Source organism: Canis lupus, chromosome 13 (genome assembly GCF_048164855.1).
Source record: "Canis lupus baileyi chromosome 13, mCanLup2.hap1, whole genome shotgun sequence".
NCBI classification, from domain to species: Eukaryota; Metazoa; Chordata; class Mammalia; order Carnivora; family Canidae; genus Canis; species Canis lupus.
The window spans coordinates 40,287,374-40,303,819 of NC_132850.1; the positions used below are offsets into that span (position 1 = coordinate 40,287,374).

The window sequence follows — 16,446 nt, forward strand, 5'->3', positions numbered from 1 at the left end:
AGAAATTCAATTTTCAAAACACAGCACCTCTCTGAGAAAAAGAAAAGTCAATTAGAAAAGAATGATAATCAAACACCTTTCTACATTGGCAGAGGCCTTAGCATAGGAAATTATACATGCAAAATTGAAACTTTCTCTATTAACACCATCTTCCCCTTGAGAGCTGAACGACCTAACACTCATTCAGCCCTCAAGGGGAAAAAATGCCCCACTTACTTGGGAGAAAATATTCATAGAGTTTTCTTCATGATCAACACATACTTGTATGGTCACATCAGGAAGACCACAACCTTTACAACCTTTACAAGAGGCATAGTGTCCATACCAACAAGTGATCTAAGAGAACCTGATCTGAAATAAACAGATGGTGAAGAAGTACTGATTGATAATTGCTAGTATGTCTACAATGAACATTCTTGACCAGTTCTGAATTCCCTCTTTTTTTTACCAAATGGGTGTTCTCCAAAACACTAGACAACGGGCAGCAGGACAAAACTGGCTGACAAAGATCTTGCTTCAAAGTAAAACTAATGAAAACCAACATTAACTAGGTTTGAGTTTTGGTAAAATGCCAAGGGAATATAGTTATGAGACAGGGCTCTTCTTGTTTTTGCCCTAATGTTAAAAAGAGAGAGAGAGAGAGAGAAGGTAAAGGGGGGAAGAGCTGAATATACAGAGAAACATAAAATGCAAACATACGTAACATCAAAAAAGGAAAATAATTGGTTGACAAAAGGCAGGAAAGGTGTAGCAATTATAAAAATCATAATCAGGGCAAGGGCTATTTTGTTTTCAAAATTGTGTTGCCCTAAAGTGACCACTCCTTCTAGGGCAGCATAGAATGATGACTGAGGTTGAAGTGCTGACACAAAACCATTAGCAAGAGTATACGCTCTATCTGTCTGAACCTATCTTATCTGCAAAATGTGAATATTAGCCTTCCTTTAAACCACAGAGTACAGTGTATAAATAAAAAGAAACAATATGAAGGAAAACGCTTTGTAAGCTTTAAATATCAAAATAAAACATAGAATCATTTTGAAAGAAGGCTGTATTAGAAACCAAAGACTACTTTCAGAAATCAGAATGAAGCCCTGATAACTCTACATAATTTACTATCATGACAGAGTATCATTATTAATGAAGAGCTGGAGCTTTGCACTAGAAAAACCTGGATTCAAACACCGAGCACTCAGTAGCTGTGATATCATGGGCAGGGTATTTAATCTCCCTAAGGTAGCTGCCCACATATATAAAATAGGAACAAGGGATGCCTGGGTGGCTCAGCAGTTGAGTGTCTGCCTTTGGCTCAGGGCCCCGGGATCGAGTCCCACATTGGCCTCCCTGGATGGAGCCTGCTTCTCCCTCTGCCTATGTCTCTGCCTCTCTCTCTGTGTCGCTTGTGAAAAAATAAATAAATAATCTAAAATAAAATAAAATAGGAAAGATAATTGATCCCTACCTCATGCAGTAGAGCTTAGTAAGATAACACAGATGAAGTATTTTGCACACATCCTGGCATATAGTAAAGAATCCACAAGTGACAGTATATATGATGGAAATACCCATGTGCTATGGTGGAGGGCTCTGAATTAGAGTCCAAGTCTGAGTTTTAGTCACTCAATACCATGTCTCAATAGAGGTTAATTTCTATTTTCATTCCTTTCCTCTCTTGCTTAAATACATAAAGGCTTATAAGTAATGAGTACATTTCTATCCCATGGGGAGGGAGGGGGAATAAAGCTAAAATTAAAAGTTACTTTTATGAAAATAAAATTCCCACATCAGAAACTTAGGAGAAATGACACTAAATGGAAGACATGGGTCAGCACTAAAGTACTACTTACATAACAAATACTGAAAGCATGGCATTAAAAATCTCAATAAATTTTCAATTTGTTTCCAATAGAAACCACAAGACAAAGAAACTTTCAAAAAAAAATGAATTTCAAGTGTTTTTGCTTATTTTCATGTCATCCAAAAAATATTTTGCTTGTGAAAACCAACATCCTCTTGTTTAACCTTGGATTGTTTTTCCATATTATTATTTCAAGTTCACTTTGGGGCATTCAGACAGTTTTAAGAATAACCACCAGATGGCTCATCCCACAAGTGATCTTTTAGCTTTCGATTTTTCTGAGAAACAAAACAGCATTCCCCTAAAATTCCCTTTAGCATGAGATCCTAGTAAAGACAGGCAGATCTGTCATTTTTTTAAGACTGAATTTATGAGTGTATTCGCACAAAAATACACTGTATTTTGTGACCTATAAGCATAGAAATTTTGTGATAAGTATTAATAAGACACCTTCCAATTAATGAAACATTTTTTCCTACATACAGGAACTAAATGTTCATTTCTACAACTGCATTTTTCTGGGATAGGGGGAATGTATTTTTCTCCCCTTTGGTGTTTATAGTTAGTGCCAGTGTTTTACCTTTTTATTCTTCAGTCTGAATTTCAGTCAAAGGCCTGTAAAGTCTGTATTCATTTGAACAGTATGCTAATCACACTTTATTAGAGGTGCTTGCCCTAGAGTAACCTACTTGCATTGATATTGGACAACTGCCAACCTGCAGCTTAATGCCATGATTGTAATTCAATTGTTGGACTGCATGCTGATTTTCAAATATAGTTTTACAAAATGGGAACAGTAGGGGGCATGCAGAGCTCAAGATGTTTGTTATCACACCGTATTAGGAGCCTGCATTTTACCTTCTGAAATCTGTGGTCTTATTTATTTAGAACACTGAGAATGGCATTCCTTTTTTCAATATGTCAGTTATGTGCACTATGGATATCATGTACTTGAAAATATTTTTTACTTTATCTGTCAGTATACTGCTACTGGTATTTTATTCAATATGCTCTGGGCATACATTCACATACATACACACAGGAAATTTTTAACTTAATACATGACTAGCAATTGTATATATTGTATTTTGCATTTTGATTCACAAAACTATTTACTGTGGAAGTGTTAGGTAAGTGGAAAGCATTACATAATGAATTCATCATCATTGTTTTAGCATTTACATTTTTAATAAGAAAAGGCCTAATTTATATTACAAATGTGAATTCTGTTCCATCTTTAAATATTCAAAAACTATAAAATGGGTGCTTATGTAAGGCAGGCAAAAATATTACAGTTACTTCCCTTATGTGGGATTCTCTTGTTAACAAATATCTTTACAAATGCCCAACTTAGTACTATGTACCTTATACAAGTGCCGAAAAATTTTTCAGTTTCTCCTTGAGGAAATTTAGTAGTGAAAAAAGGTCTTTGGCAGGGTAAAGATAGAAATAATCAGTTCTTCAAAGTGGCCTTGCCTTTGCAAACCGCTAGAAAAACTATAGCATGAGCAAATATTTGACAAGTGCACCTGTTCATTGACTCTGGAATGTGACGGTCCATGATGAATAAGAATCTTCACAATTTCTACATCTCCTTTCCAGGCAGCCAGGTGAATAGGAAAATAACCTTTGTTGTCTGCTACATTTGTTGATGCCTCATACTGAAGTAGTTTGAGAACTATGTCCCTAGAAGGAAAAAAAAAAAAAAGAACAGAAATGAAAATATGGTAAATACATAGATTTCATTGAACAGATCATTATGAAAGTATGCTAGATGCTGGTTGGCAATTTAGAGCAAGAGATATAAAATTGGGTGTAAGAGTTATTAGACTATTCAACATTTGGCTATTTTACTTACCTAGAAAACCATCACCACCATACATACACACACACATAGCACTGACTAACCAATGAGAGTACGTAATGGAATCCATTTGGGTAAAACCTAATTTCATAACTGAACAAAGTAAGTAAAACTTTTTTAAAAAATACCTCTTCCCATTTTTTTAAATGGAGTTTTTTTTTTTTCAAATAGCCCATACTTGAGATTTAGCATGAAGGAAAAGCAGAGTTAAATAAGCAAACTCCTTATTTACACACACATACACACACACACGAATCATACTACAAAGAGACATTTAGGTAATTTTTACAACATTCCTGTAAGAGAGTTGGAATAAGGAATTGAAGATGCAGATGAAAGAGAAAGCAGACAGCACAGTAGAAAAGGGGAGGGAAGTTTAGTAACTTTTCAGCCATGGCACACAACATATTTTGAATATGTGCTATTTATACTTCTACACTCCTTCACCTCTCTGTTCCAAACTAAGAGATAATATTAAGAAGAAATTCATTCATGAGACAAGTTCCACCACTGATGCAATATCAGTTCATACATAATGAATGTATTCATTCATTCATATTCATATAGACTCCATCTATAAGCATCTTGTACTCAATCCCCACCAAGTCTTCAAAGTAAAAATTCTAAACTGCAATACTCAAACTCAAGAAGACTTATTAATTTTTGGTATTATATTGAATTTTTATCAACCAATCAAAAATAGTAATTATAAACAAAAACTATATTTTTACTTGGAAGCATTTATCACACAAATTCTAAAACTTACTAAATGAAATCCTACACAGGTATACACACACACACACACACACACATATATACAATTACAATGAATTCTAACATTATTTCTTGTACATAACAAATCATGGTAGGAAGAACAGATGTAACATAACTAAATTTAAACATCTCATGAAGCCAGACTTTAAATGTAAAGTAACAAGAAAAATTGGAGGAAGTCTGAAGAGATGTTAGAACTCTAAGAGCTACCCACCCCCTGCAACAAGCACACAAATAGACATGATACAAACAACATTACAGTAAATGGTAAAATATAATGCCCAGAATATGGTCTAAACCTGTAAAAGGGGGCAGTATATATACTTCTCTGGCATAAGGATTATTTTAGGCCAATTACTTTTAAGAAAGAGTAAATACTGTTAAAGCTCTGAAAACAGAATAAGGAGTTACCCTTTTGTAAGAGACATTTTATAAGAAAATCTCCATTTGTAAAGGAGTCTCCCTCTTTGTTTTTGTTTTTTTTTAAGATTTTGTTTATTCATGAGAGACACAGAGATAGAGAGATAGAGAGAGGCAGAGACACAGGCAGAGGGAGAAGCAGGCTCCATGCAGGGAGCCCGACGCGGGACTCCATCCCGGGTCTCCAGGATCAGACCCTGGACTGAAGGCCGTGCTAAACTGCTGAACCACCCGGGCTAGAGAAGAGTCTCCCTCTTTGTACCACAAAATGATCATGGACTCTAAATCTCTAGAAACTTTTATCAAGGGAGAAGGCCACAACTTAAATCTGAGTAACAACCCCATAACTTATTCACTGTCCTTTTCTTAATAATCTCCATAACTAGTTCCCCTCAACAAACATCTTTTTATGTTTAGTAGGAAATGGTTTTTAAGGAGGTGGCAGGGGCCATTTCAGGGAATTAACTCAGTTTTTCTGGGTATCTCTCATGTGTACAAGAGGTATACATATTATTACACTTCTTGTTTTCCTCCTATTAATTTACCTTTTTATTATGGGGAGGGACAAGGAGTTCCTCAGCCAAGAACCTAGAAGGGTAAAAGGATAATTATTCTTTCTCCCCCACGTATGAAACATTGGACTTTATAGATAAATGTATAAAATTATGATAAGGAACCAAGAATATGTTGTAGAAATATTTAGAAAGTTTCAAGGAATCCTAACTTTCTAATGATAAAATTTCAGAGAAAATAAGAATAAAATCTCACTTTAGCATTCTTTTTAAGAACCAGTATTTTTTATAAAACCTGAATTTAGAAAGATTTTGATCTGAGTCCTAGCTGCACAAACTACCTAATGATGTGACCTCTGGAGAAATTATTTAGTCCTATCTTTGTTTTTCTTTTCTGTAGGTGATATTGCAATAATAATAATAATAATACCTACTGGTCAAGACTGGTAAGAGTTTAAATGAGATCACAGAAGAGAAGCCACTCAATAAATAGTAAAGTACTATACAAAAATATAAGTTCTTGCCCCAAGTGAAAACAAATTCCTTTAAAAATAAAAATGCTTCCAGCAAATCACCTTTGCAAAGACAAATGTGAAAATCAGAAGGACACTCGAAGGTTGTTGGGTTCATGTATTTCTCCTCACCTCCCTGCCATGAAAGAGTTATTATATAGGATCTTCCATTCTGAGATAAATAACTACAATGTGGTAAGAAGGATTCAATACAAATTAATAAAAAAGCAGTTAATAATCAGAGTATCTGGTTTAAAATTCCAACTCTCTACTACTTACTAATTTGGTTACCTTGGGCAAATCAAATAGCCTCTATTAGTCTTTCAGATATTGTTAAAATAGAATTCAGAGACGACATCTTCCTGCCAGTCTCAAAAGGGTTGTGGTGTGAATCAAATGAAAAACAGATATGACTGTAAAACTATATACAAACAAACACCAGTCTCAAGGCAAGCTGCAGCAATGTTTAAGAATCCTAGTGACTTTTTAAAATGAAACATTTCAGCATTTAATAAAAGGTAAAATAATACCAAAAGAAGACACAGTTAAACACCTAGATCCAAAAAGTAGAATTCATACTACTCACAAAATAGCCTTCTCCAAATTCATGTATCAGAGAAAGATTCTTATGTGAAGGGTTTTAACTTTATTCCTCAATGCCTACCAAATAAAAAAAAATAATCTGAAACCTCTAAAAACATTTGCTTTCAAAGGATAAAGAGTTTATCAATTCCATTTTCTTTTATTCTCATGAAATCCATTCAGCGTATAATTTGTTCTTTGGCTCAATTCTTGTTGACAATTTCTAATAACATATGTAATATACATCCATTCTTTATCAGGAAGACTGACAAAACTGAAAAAACGAACTTACTGACATTTATATTGTGTCATATTACCACTACCTAATATCTAAATCTGAAAAGGATAATCTGTATGCCTATGAAATTACCTTTGGTGAACACTAGAATCCTAACTAAACACTACTATATTTACAATTTTTAAAAAATATTCATTTTATTAAATTTATTTTTTAAGATTTATTTATTTTACAGAAAGAAAGAGAGAGAGTGCCAATAAGAGAAAAGGCAGAGGGAGAGGGAGAAGGAGAGAAGCAGTCTGCCCACTGGGTAGGGAGCCCTGCCTGGGGCTCTGTCCCAGGATCCTGAGATCATGACCTGAGCCAAAATCAAAGAGTCAGATGCTTAACTAACTGAGCCACTCAGGTGCCCTAAATTTGTTTATTTTTAAATTTAAATTTATTTTTAAATTTGTATTTAAGTTCTACCTTTCATCTTATTCAGAGATATCAGCTAATGAATTGGCATGGCTCAAATTTCTACTGTGAAAACATATTGATGAACTATACAGTTATATTTCTGATAAAAATGTGCCTGTTGGTCATACTGAATCATAAATAAAATATTAATCAACAAATTGCCATTTATTCTTTCCTATGATGTATCCATGTAGATCACAAGTGATATGTATTAAACAGGCCATTTTCCTCCAGATTCTTTAAGAATAAATTAAATTTGGGGTACTATCTAGAATATGTAAACTAGAAGGGTATTTAACACTAGGATCCTACTACCCAAATCAGTATTACTGATTTTCATTTTGATTCAAGCTGTACTTTATATCTATCTTTCAAAGGTATCAACAAATGAACATGCTGACTGTACTTCATTACTAGGTATGAAATATTAGGTTATATTGATGAATAATGTTTATAAAATAGAAAACAGAAGTAACATCTGTGTCTTGATCATAAGGTGGCATTCTTTCCTACATACAGTATTTCATGAGTAATAATTACTGTAAAATCTTAAAGTAAATGTGGTCAAAGAGATCATAGAAAAAAAATTCCATTTCCCAAGAATAAAACAAAATACCAAATTTAATAATAATGCAATTTAAATCAGTGCAACATTTTGCAGCTTAAAGCTAATATACAAGTGCAGGTAAAAATAATAATTCTAAAAGTACTGATTTTTGCTACTATATTTAATCTGTTTCCTTTTTTGATAGATATACTTCTAATTCACAGGAGATATCTTTTAAGTTTCAAAATATGTTCTGAGCAAAATTAAGTTAATTGGGAAGGTTCACCATTCAAATTTCTTGACCTCAAAAGCGAATTTCCCCATAATTAAATCAAAACCAAAGACATTTATTGTGTTACATCCTCCCTCGTCAGTAGTCCAAAGAACTTTGAAATAAATGCAAATCATCCTCATATGGATATAGTATTAACTAACTAATGAAAGTCACACATTAATTAAGACCCTTTTGATTTCAGACTTTCTTAAAGATTTTACTTCTCCTTAACAGAAATAGAGTTGCAAATGTATTTGACATGGTCAAAAGACTTTAGGACAATCCACTCCATTTCCTAACTGGAGCTCCTTTTTATACTGAATGCACTTTCAAAGATTTCCAGAGAGAGTGAATAAGAGCAAATTTTAACTAGTTAATATCCTTATCCAGGAAAGAAACAATCAGATCAAAATTATTTCTAGGTTATCCAAAGAGAAACTTCATGGACAAGACTATGCAAATTTTTAGAGGAAGTTCTCCTCTTTCATCAGAAAACCTAAGAAAGAGTCAATCAAAAGTACCCATAACTTACTATCTGGATTCTAGATACAATTTGAGATGCAGTTTGGATTTCAGACAAAGGAGTCTATGATTCAAGTGTTTAAGAATGAAAAGCAAGAATAGAAAATACTTAAGCCTAACACATCACAAAGAATATACGTATTTCAAAGATATAAATGATAACAATTTAGTGCAAACAATTCTCAAAACAGCATCCAAGAATCACAATGCACCCAATATAGCTTAATGAGATGGGACTTAACAAGAAAAAGAGAAAAGGAATAATTTGCTAAGAGAAGGAGAACCCAAAAATGAATACATGTGTATGGTAAAACCTTACAGAGGACAGTAAGATTATTGTTTTAAAAACATGAGAAAAAGAGAAGAGGAGAGGAGAGAGGAAGGAAGGAAAAGGGGAAAGAGGTGGGGAGGAAGGAAGTGAGAGAAGGAGAAAGAGAAGGAAGGAGGGAAAGAGGGAAGAAGAAAGGCAGAAAGGCAGGCCAGCTGGCTGGCTAATGTCTATTCAGAAGAGAATTAAGAGAGCCAAATTTTTAGCAGAAATACATGAGAGAGAAAATGAATACTCCATATTTTAAAAAAGAAAAACAGAAATAGATAGGTCCCTTGCCTGTCTTATAAAATAGTCATTTCTAGTGGATGTTTTTCTACTAACCATGTTTTTTTTTCTATCATATAAAAGTAATAACTTTCTAATCTGCAATTACAAATGACCCAGGAAATCACTGAGAGAAGTACATTTTCTATTGTGTCCAAGTTGGCTAAGTGGAGATGAACTGTTCATTGTGAAATAATGTATTTCAGGTACAAAATTCTGTTCCACTTGTGGATTAACTAGAGTTGATAAACAAGAGCCCCCAATAAAAAATACAGAACGAGAGGATATAATACAGGCTTAATTTGCAGTATGAGGGCTTAGATTGTGTGCTAAGGGTAGGAGAAAAGCCTGTGTTCAAAGCAAAAGAATAAACTACAGAACCCTATAATATTACTGCTAGCTTTATGATTTCATGAACTTTAGCCTAAATATCATGTTTTCAGAAACAATCCATAGCTGATGGCTACAACAACAATAGCAACAAACATGGAAATGATGTGTTTTTGTGTTGACTGCTAAGGTTTGCTTGGGAAGAATACAAAATCATCTACTGTTATTACCTTGCTAAGTGAGAATAGCAAAGGCAAAGAAAAGAAAAAAAAAAACATCCTTCTCTGGTTCTGAGATATATTCTACAACATTTTTTTCTCCTTCAAATATCTTTTCTTAAGCCAATATTAAAATTAGCATTCAATGTGAACACAGTAGTTGATGAAAATGGGAGGCAGCCCAGAAATAGGTAATAGAACAGAGAAAAGCCAGCAAGAGTTTAGGAAACTGATGTGCATAGAGCCACAAAAGGAAGATAATGTAGAGAGCATTGGTAAAAGCATGCACTTAGAACTCAAACACTTAAACTCTAAACATAGCTCCACCTTAATATCTAAGTGATCACTACATCATTTATCCAGAATGAGGTTGTTTCCTCCATCTGGCTAAACAGGGCAGGATTGAATAAACCATCTCTACTTTTAAAAATCCATGGGTAGGGCAGCCCAGATGGCTCAGCGGTTTAGCGCCGCCTTCAGCCCAGGGAATGATCCTGGAGTCTGGGGATCGAGTCCCACATTGGGCTCCCTGCATGGAGCCTGCTTCTCCCTCTGCCTGTGTCTCTGCCTCTTTCTCTCTCTCTCTCTGTCTTGTGAATAAATAAATAAAATCTTAAAAAACATAAGAATAAAAAAATAAAAATCCATGGGTAATTTAAAGAAATAATACACTCTAGATGAAAATCTGTATTTCAGAATTATAACATCATACTACATAACTGAGCCACAAATACCAAAACAGGTATCATAAGGTATTATAATGGAAAGGAACAATGGAAGATATCCAGCCTATGTGTTCAGTACACTGAACTGAGCCCAAGATGGGTTATTAAATGGCTCAAGATACATAAGTAGCAGAGATGGGAAGATGGGATTAGAATTCTGCTTTTTCCCAATGCCTATAAACTGATACTGAGTAAAATCTTCCTGGAAAGTGTTAAAAAAAAAAAGGGATCTTCATATAAGAGTGAAGCAAAGATATATAATTCTCAGAGATATGCAGTTAAAGAGATCTTAAAAGATATCTAAGACATCTAGTCAAATCCCCCCTCTCTTTATGATCATAATGACTGCTGATCAATTTGCTTAAATTTATCTTTACTTGTATATTGCTAACAGAAACAAAAAATTATGCAGTGAGCCATAGGGAAACATATCCCAATGATTAGAACTTGATAGACCATCATGTATAAATCAGTAACATTTACTAAAATACTGAAAACCATGGATGGATATGAATGCTAATCCATTTTGGGGCAACATTATTTTGAGAAGTGCTTATAATGAAAATTTGAGAACAAAAAGAGTAGCTCTAGTGCTCAAGCTCAAGATCTTCTGTCCATTAGATTTGATAATCTGTCTTCCAATTACTTTTCCTAACTGGAATTCTCCTAAATACACACATATGATGACCAAAGAAGCAATCAGAATTGTATTTCTTGGGCTGATTTCATTTGGTTTCATTCCTGATGACCCAGGTAGAAAGAAGAATAAATAGTAATCCCTTTAAAACATTCAGGTGGTGAGGATCCATACACATTTTACACTCTACAGGAAGATAACTATATATATATATTTTAAGATTTTATTTATTTATTTATTTATTTATTTATTTATTTATTTATTTATTTATTTATTTATGAAAGACACACAGAGAGAGAGGCAGAGACACAGGCAGAAGGAGAAGCAGGCTCCATGCAGGGAGCCCGATGTAGACTCGATCCCGGGACTCCAGGATCACACCCTGGGCCAAAGGCAGGTGCTAAATCGCTCAGCCACCCAGGGATCCCCAACAATAAATTTTTTAAAAAAGACCCAGCAAAATAAAAGGTTCTAAGTTAGATGTATAAGATGACATAATCCAGAATAGGGACTGGATAAAAAGAAATGTTGTTTTGGAATTCTAATACTAAGAATCCAAACGATGAAACATTATGTTTGTGATTATATGTAAAATTATACATGAGTGGACAGATAGAGAGATAGCTCCATATCCAAACAGAAAGACAATGTTAGATTTATGCAATAAATTTAAAGATGAAAAATTTCATAGTGATAAATGACAAAAATGGTGTTTCTTGTGTGAGAACTTCAAGGCTACAAAATGTGATCAAGTGTGACTTGATCTTGTATCTCAATTCAAAGAATAAAACCAAGGTTAGGTGGGAAAGCAAAAGGTAACCAGGTTTTTTTCTTTTTTTTCCTTTTTTTTTTTTTTTTGTAACTAGCATTTCTAAGGCAATAATTACTGCATCTAAAAAAGTGAGGTAAAATGTGGGTACCTGGTTCACTTGTTCAGTTAAGCACTGACACTTGGTTTTGGCTCAGATCATGATTTCATAGGTCATGGGACTGAGGCCTATGTAAGGCTCCACGCTTAGTGGGAAGTCTGCTTGAAGATTCTCTCCCTCTGCCTCCCCCCCACCCCCCCACCCCCGGGGTGTGCATGCATGTACATGCTCTCTCTCTTTTTCTAAAATAAATAAATCTTGGGATGCCTGGGTGGCTCAGTGGTTGACCATCTGCCTTTGCCTCAGGGCATGATCCCAGGGTGCTGGGATTCTCCCTCTGCCTATGTCTCTGCCTCTCTCTCTCTGTGTCTCTCATGAATAAATAAAATATTTTAAAAAAAATTTGAAAGTCTTAAAAATAAATAAATCTTTAAAAAACTCAAGTAAAATGAAATGATCTAAATCTGAAAAGACTAATTTGGATCATTAGAGCAAAGGAAAAATGGATGAAGAGTCCTTTTCCTAAAAAAAAAAAAAAAAAAAAAAGAGTCCTTTTCCTTCTGATGGGGGAGAACAGAACATCTGAATCATTCAGACTCCCCACATTTTGTCAGTAAACCATTAGGTAACCTAGGTAAAACACTAGAAATGAATTGATGGTTATGGCTACACATTCTTTTACTGCCCATACTGTAGACTATCACATTATTGAAACATAATTCCATAGGTTAAAGAAATTTAAAACCAGAAAAACTATCCTGAATGACAAAGAAAAGGCATGTTACCTAAATTTGAAGGATTTTGAAGTGGCTCATATAAGCGCCAATGGCTCATATTCATAGTAAGAATATATTAAGATTTTACTCTTGGTGAATACTCCCCATGTTGGATAAAGACACCCAAAAAAGGTAGGGTGGCATTACTACCTGGTTTTGTCCCACTCCCTCCTGAAAGACACACATAACTAACACATCTTGTCATTTCTTTCATTCTCCTTGTATGATATTTGACTATTTTTGAACAATTCTCTCAGTTTATACTGTACATCCCTACCAAGGAACATTCCTACCAAGTATAAATTGTCAGTGTTGCCACCTGGTGCCTCTTCAGATTCACCTAAGCCCAGGGAACTCATGGCAACATGAGATAGGTACCATTGACATAATTAACTTCATCACATATAATTAAATACATGAGGTTTCTAGTCCAAATAAGTAGCACTTACTTATGTCCATTTAAGGCTGCATGGTGTAAAGCAGTGTAACCCGAACTGTCTGTGCAGTTCACATTGGGGCCTCGCCAGATGCTGCAAATAAAGCACAAGCGCAGAGTTAACAGTTAAGCAGAATCCTGCTTTGAAAAACAAAAAGAAGCCTGATAGTCCCACAGCCGGCAGCATGTTGCATAAGAAAATTTTAGTCATGTAGAAAATGAATGCCATCTTTCATGCATTCTCCTTGGAACAATAACTTCATTTATTTGATGTAAGGAAATTATTAGGGAATATAACCACCTTCAGAAATTATTAGTGAATGTAGGCCTACTGCCACGTACTAAAATCTGAATCCAAAAATTCCCTATTACTTTATACCATTACTTAAATACTGGAAGCAATTGACACTCAGCTACTATGTTTTACACCAAAGAATAAAGATTTATGACACCTGCCTCCTCCATTTTAACACAGTCCTTCTGAGATGGCAGAGATTTATATAAGTTAAAAGATATTTCTGCATTATGGGAAGAATATAAACCTTTCTTGCTGTTCAAATGCTACTAAGAAAATCAGTATTTCATACTTGAAAATATAATTGAAGATCTGAGCTGCTGTAAACCACAAGATTATAATAGTTTTGAAGATATCATTTTACAACACAACATATTTTAGAGATAATATAACTATATAAAATGGTCCATTTTATCCTTGATCACTACTATTATAGAAACTATTTTTAGCTTTTGAAAACATAAGGCATTGAAAGTCACCTTTCAAAAACTAGACCAAAAAATTACTTTATCTGGCATTCTTGACAATATTAAACCCATAAAAACTAAGGTCTAGAGATCTCCACAGAAAATGGTAGAAGAGGACCCTAAATTCACCTCCTCCCACAGATACTAGGTTAACACTCACATAAGTGCCAATAACCTAGAAAACAATCGGAAGACAAGCAGAACAGACTTCACACCTAAATGTCAAGGAGAGGCAATCTTGAGAAGGGTAGGAAGGGCAGAGATGCAGTGGAGAGCTAAAAATCCCTTAGGTCTGGCTACCAGAGGAAGGGAGCCATAGGCACATAGAGGGCTGAGAAACAGACTATCATACTGGGAAACCTGCAATAGAAGATGAATCCTCACAACACTTAGCTTTGAACATCGAAGGGATCAAATTATGTGAGTTCTTACAACCAGAAGGACTTAAAGCCTGGAACTTTAAAAATCGAAGCTGGGCTCTGGGAGAACCTGAAGAGTAAAGGAAGTTGAGTTTCTGCCCTTAAAGAAACACCACAACAAACAGTCCTCAGAGATATAACTTAGAAGCATCAGTTTGAAAGGCACATGGGATGCACAGAAGGGAGAGTTAATTATTGATATCAGAGTTCCTGATGGACTTCCAGGAACAAAAGAGCTGGCAGGTGCCATTTCATTCCCCTACCCCCCCCATAATAATCCTACAGCCACCTGTGGGAACCAGCAGCGTGCAGGCCTTAACTATCTAGCATGCTCACACTGCACCCTGTCCCCTCCAAGCACACCTGCCTCAGTCCAGGAGCAGCAGATGGCCTCCACCACTATCCCCACAGATAGGACAAATCTTGCCAGCATCATGTTTCCTCACATTCCACGGAGGATACTGGTACCTTGTTAAATCTGCAACTTCCACCTGCACACACACTATGGCATTTCCTTGCCAGACCAGAGTTCTGACACAGCTGCACATCCCCATAAGAAAGGGAAAGTGCCACTTCACTTAAAGTACATGCCCTGCCCTCTACATTCAAGGGCAAGAGACTAGCTGACTTTCCTAACACAGAGAATCAGACCTAGAGAGTAAGGCTGAATGAATATGTCCCAATTGAAGGAAGACGAAGTCAAACCAAGAGACAAAGCAGAATGGATATATGCAAGATCTTGAAAGAAAATTTAAAGTAATGATCATAAAGATACTCAATGGACTTGAGAAGAGTGAAGGACATTAGTGAGACCCTCAAGACAGAGATAAAAAGAATCAATCAGAGGAGAAGAACATGATAACTGAAATTAAAAATACATTCAATAGATAAAATAGCAGGCTAAAGGAAGCAGAGGAGTGAATCAGCAACCTGGAAGACAAAGTAATAGAATATAATCAAGCTGAGCAGGTGAAAGAGCAGCATATTTTCCACTCTATGCAAAATAAGAGTGGACTTGGGGAACTCAAAGACTCCACAAGCTTAATAACATTCACATTATAGGGATTCAAGGAGTAGAGAAAGAAAACAGAAAATGTCTTTAAAGAAATGATAGCTGAAAACTTTTCTGATAAAGAAACTGATAACCAGATCCAGGAGGCACCGAATTCCCCAACAAAATCAACCCAAAAGGGTCCACACCAAGGCACATAGTCATTTCAAGGGCAAAAATTAGTGATTAAGAAAAAAAAAAATGTTAAAAGCGGTAAGGAATAAGAAGACAGTTTCATACAAGGGAAACTCCATAAGGCTATCAGTAGATTTTTCAGTAGAAACTCTGAGGCCAGAAGGGAGTAAAATAATATATTCAAAGTGCTGAAATGGAAAAATTTGCAGCCAACAGTACTTTATCCAGCAAGACCATCATTCAGAATAGGAGAGATAAAGAGTTTCTAGGGAAAAACAACAACAACAAAGGAGTTCATGATCACTAAACCAGCCCTACAAGAAATATTAAAGGGGACTCTGTGAAATGAAAGACCATTAGTGTCTCACAACAAAAATAACTACTATCTACAAAAATGAGCCAAAGTATTCACAAGATAAAAGAATGTAAAATATGGTACCATATACAGAAACTGTGTTTGGGAAGAGAAGAATGAGTTCAAACTTAAGTGACCAACAATTTCACATAGATTGCTATATGCAGATGTTATATACAAACCTAATAGTAACAAAAAATCAAAAACCAATAATAGATATACAAAGAAAAAGAAATTCAAGTATCTCACTAAAGAAAAGCTGGCAAACCATGAAAGAGAGCAAGAAAAGAAAGAATCAGAGAAAATTATAAAAACAAGTAACAAAGTTACAGAAAACAAGTAACAAAATGGCAATAAATACACTATCAATAATTACAACAAATATAAATGGATTAACTGCTCCAATCAAAAACATATGGTGACAGAGTGTATTAAAAAAATAAGACCTAATCTATGTGTGCTTTACAAGAGACTCATTTTAGACCTAAAGACATGCATATTGAAAGTGAGGGGATGAAGAAATATTTATCATGCAAATAGATGTCAAAAGAAAGCTGAGGTAGCATATTTATATTA

General features: G+C 34.9%; 1 protein-coding gene across 15 annotated transcripts in view; it reads right to left on the reverse strand.

Annotated features, from left to right (window-relative positions):
• ANKS1B (ankyrin repeat and sterile alpha motif domain containing 1B) overlaps window positions 1-16,446 on the reverse strand; it is a 1,043,873-nt gene that overhangs the window by 873,388 nt on the left and 154,039 nt on the right. For all 15 annotated transcript variants that reach the window (XR_012005947.1, XM_072773232.1, XM_072773224.1 and 12 more), the window contains exons 2-3: window positions 13,162-13,242; window positions 3,388-3,544 (exon numbers count right to left, since the gene is read on the reverse strand). Coding sequence is in view for 14 of the 15 variants with exons in the window: in XM_072773232.1 (XP_072629333.1) it covers window positions 3,388-3,544; window positions 13,162-13,242 (238 nt within the window). In the remaining variant the exon portion in view is untranslated. The remainder of the gene's footprint in view (window positions 1-3,387; window positions 3,545-13,161; window positions 13,243-16,446) is intronic.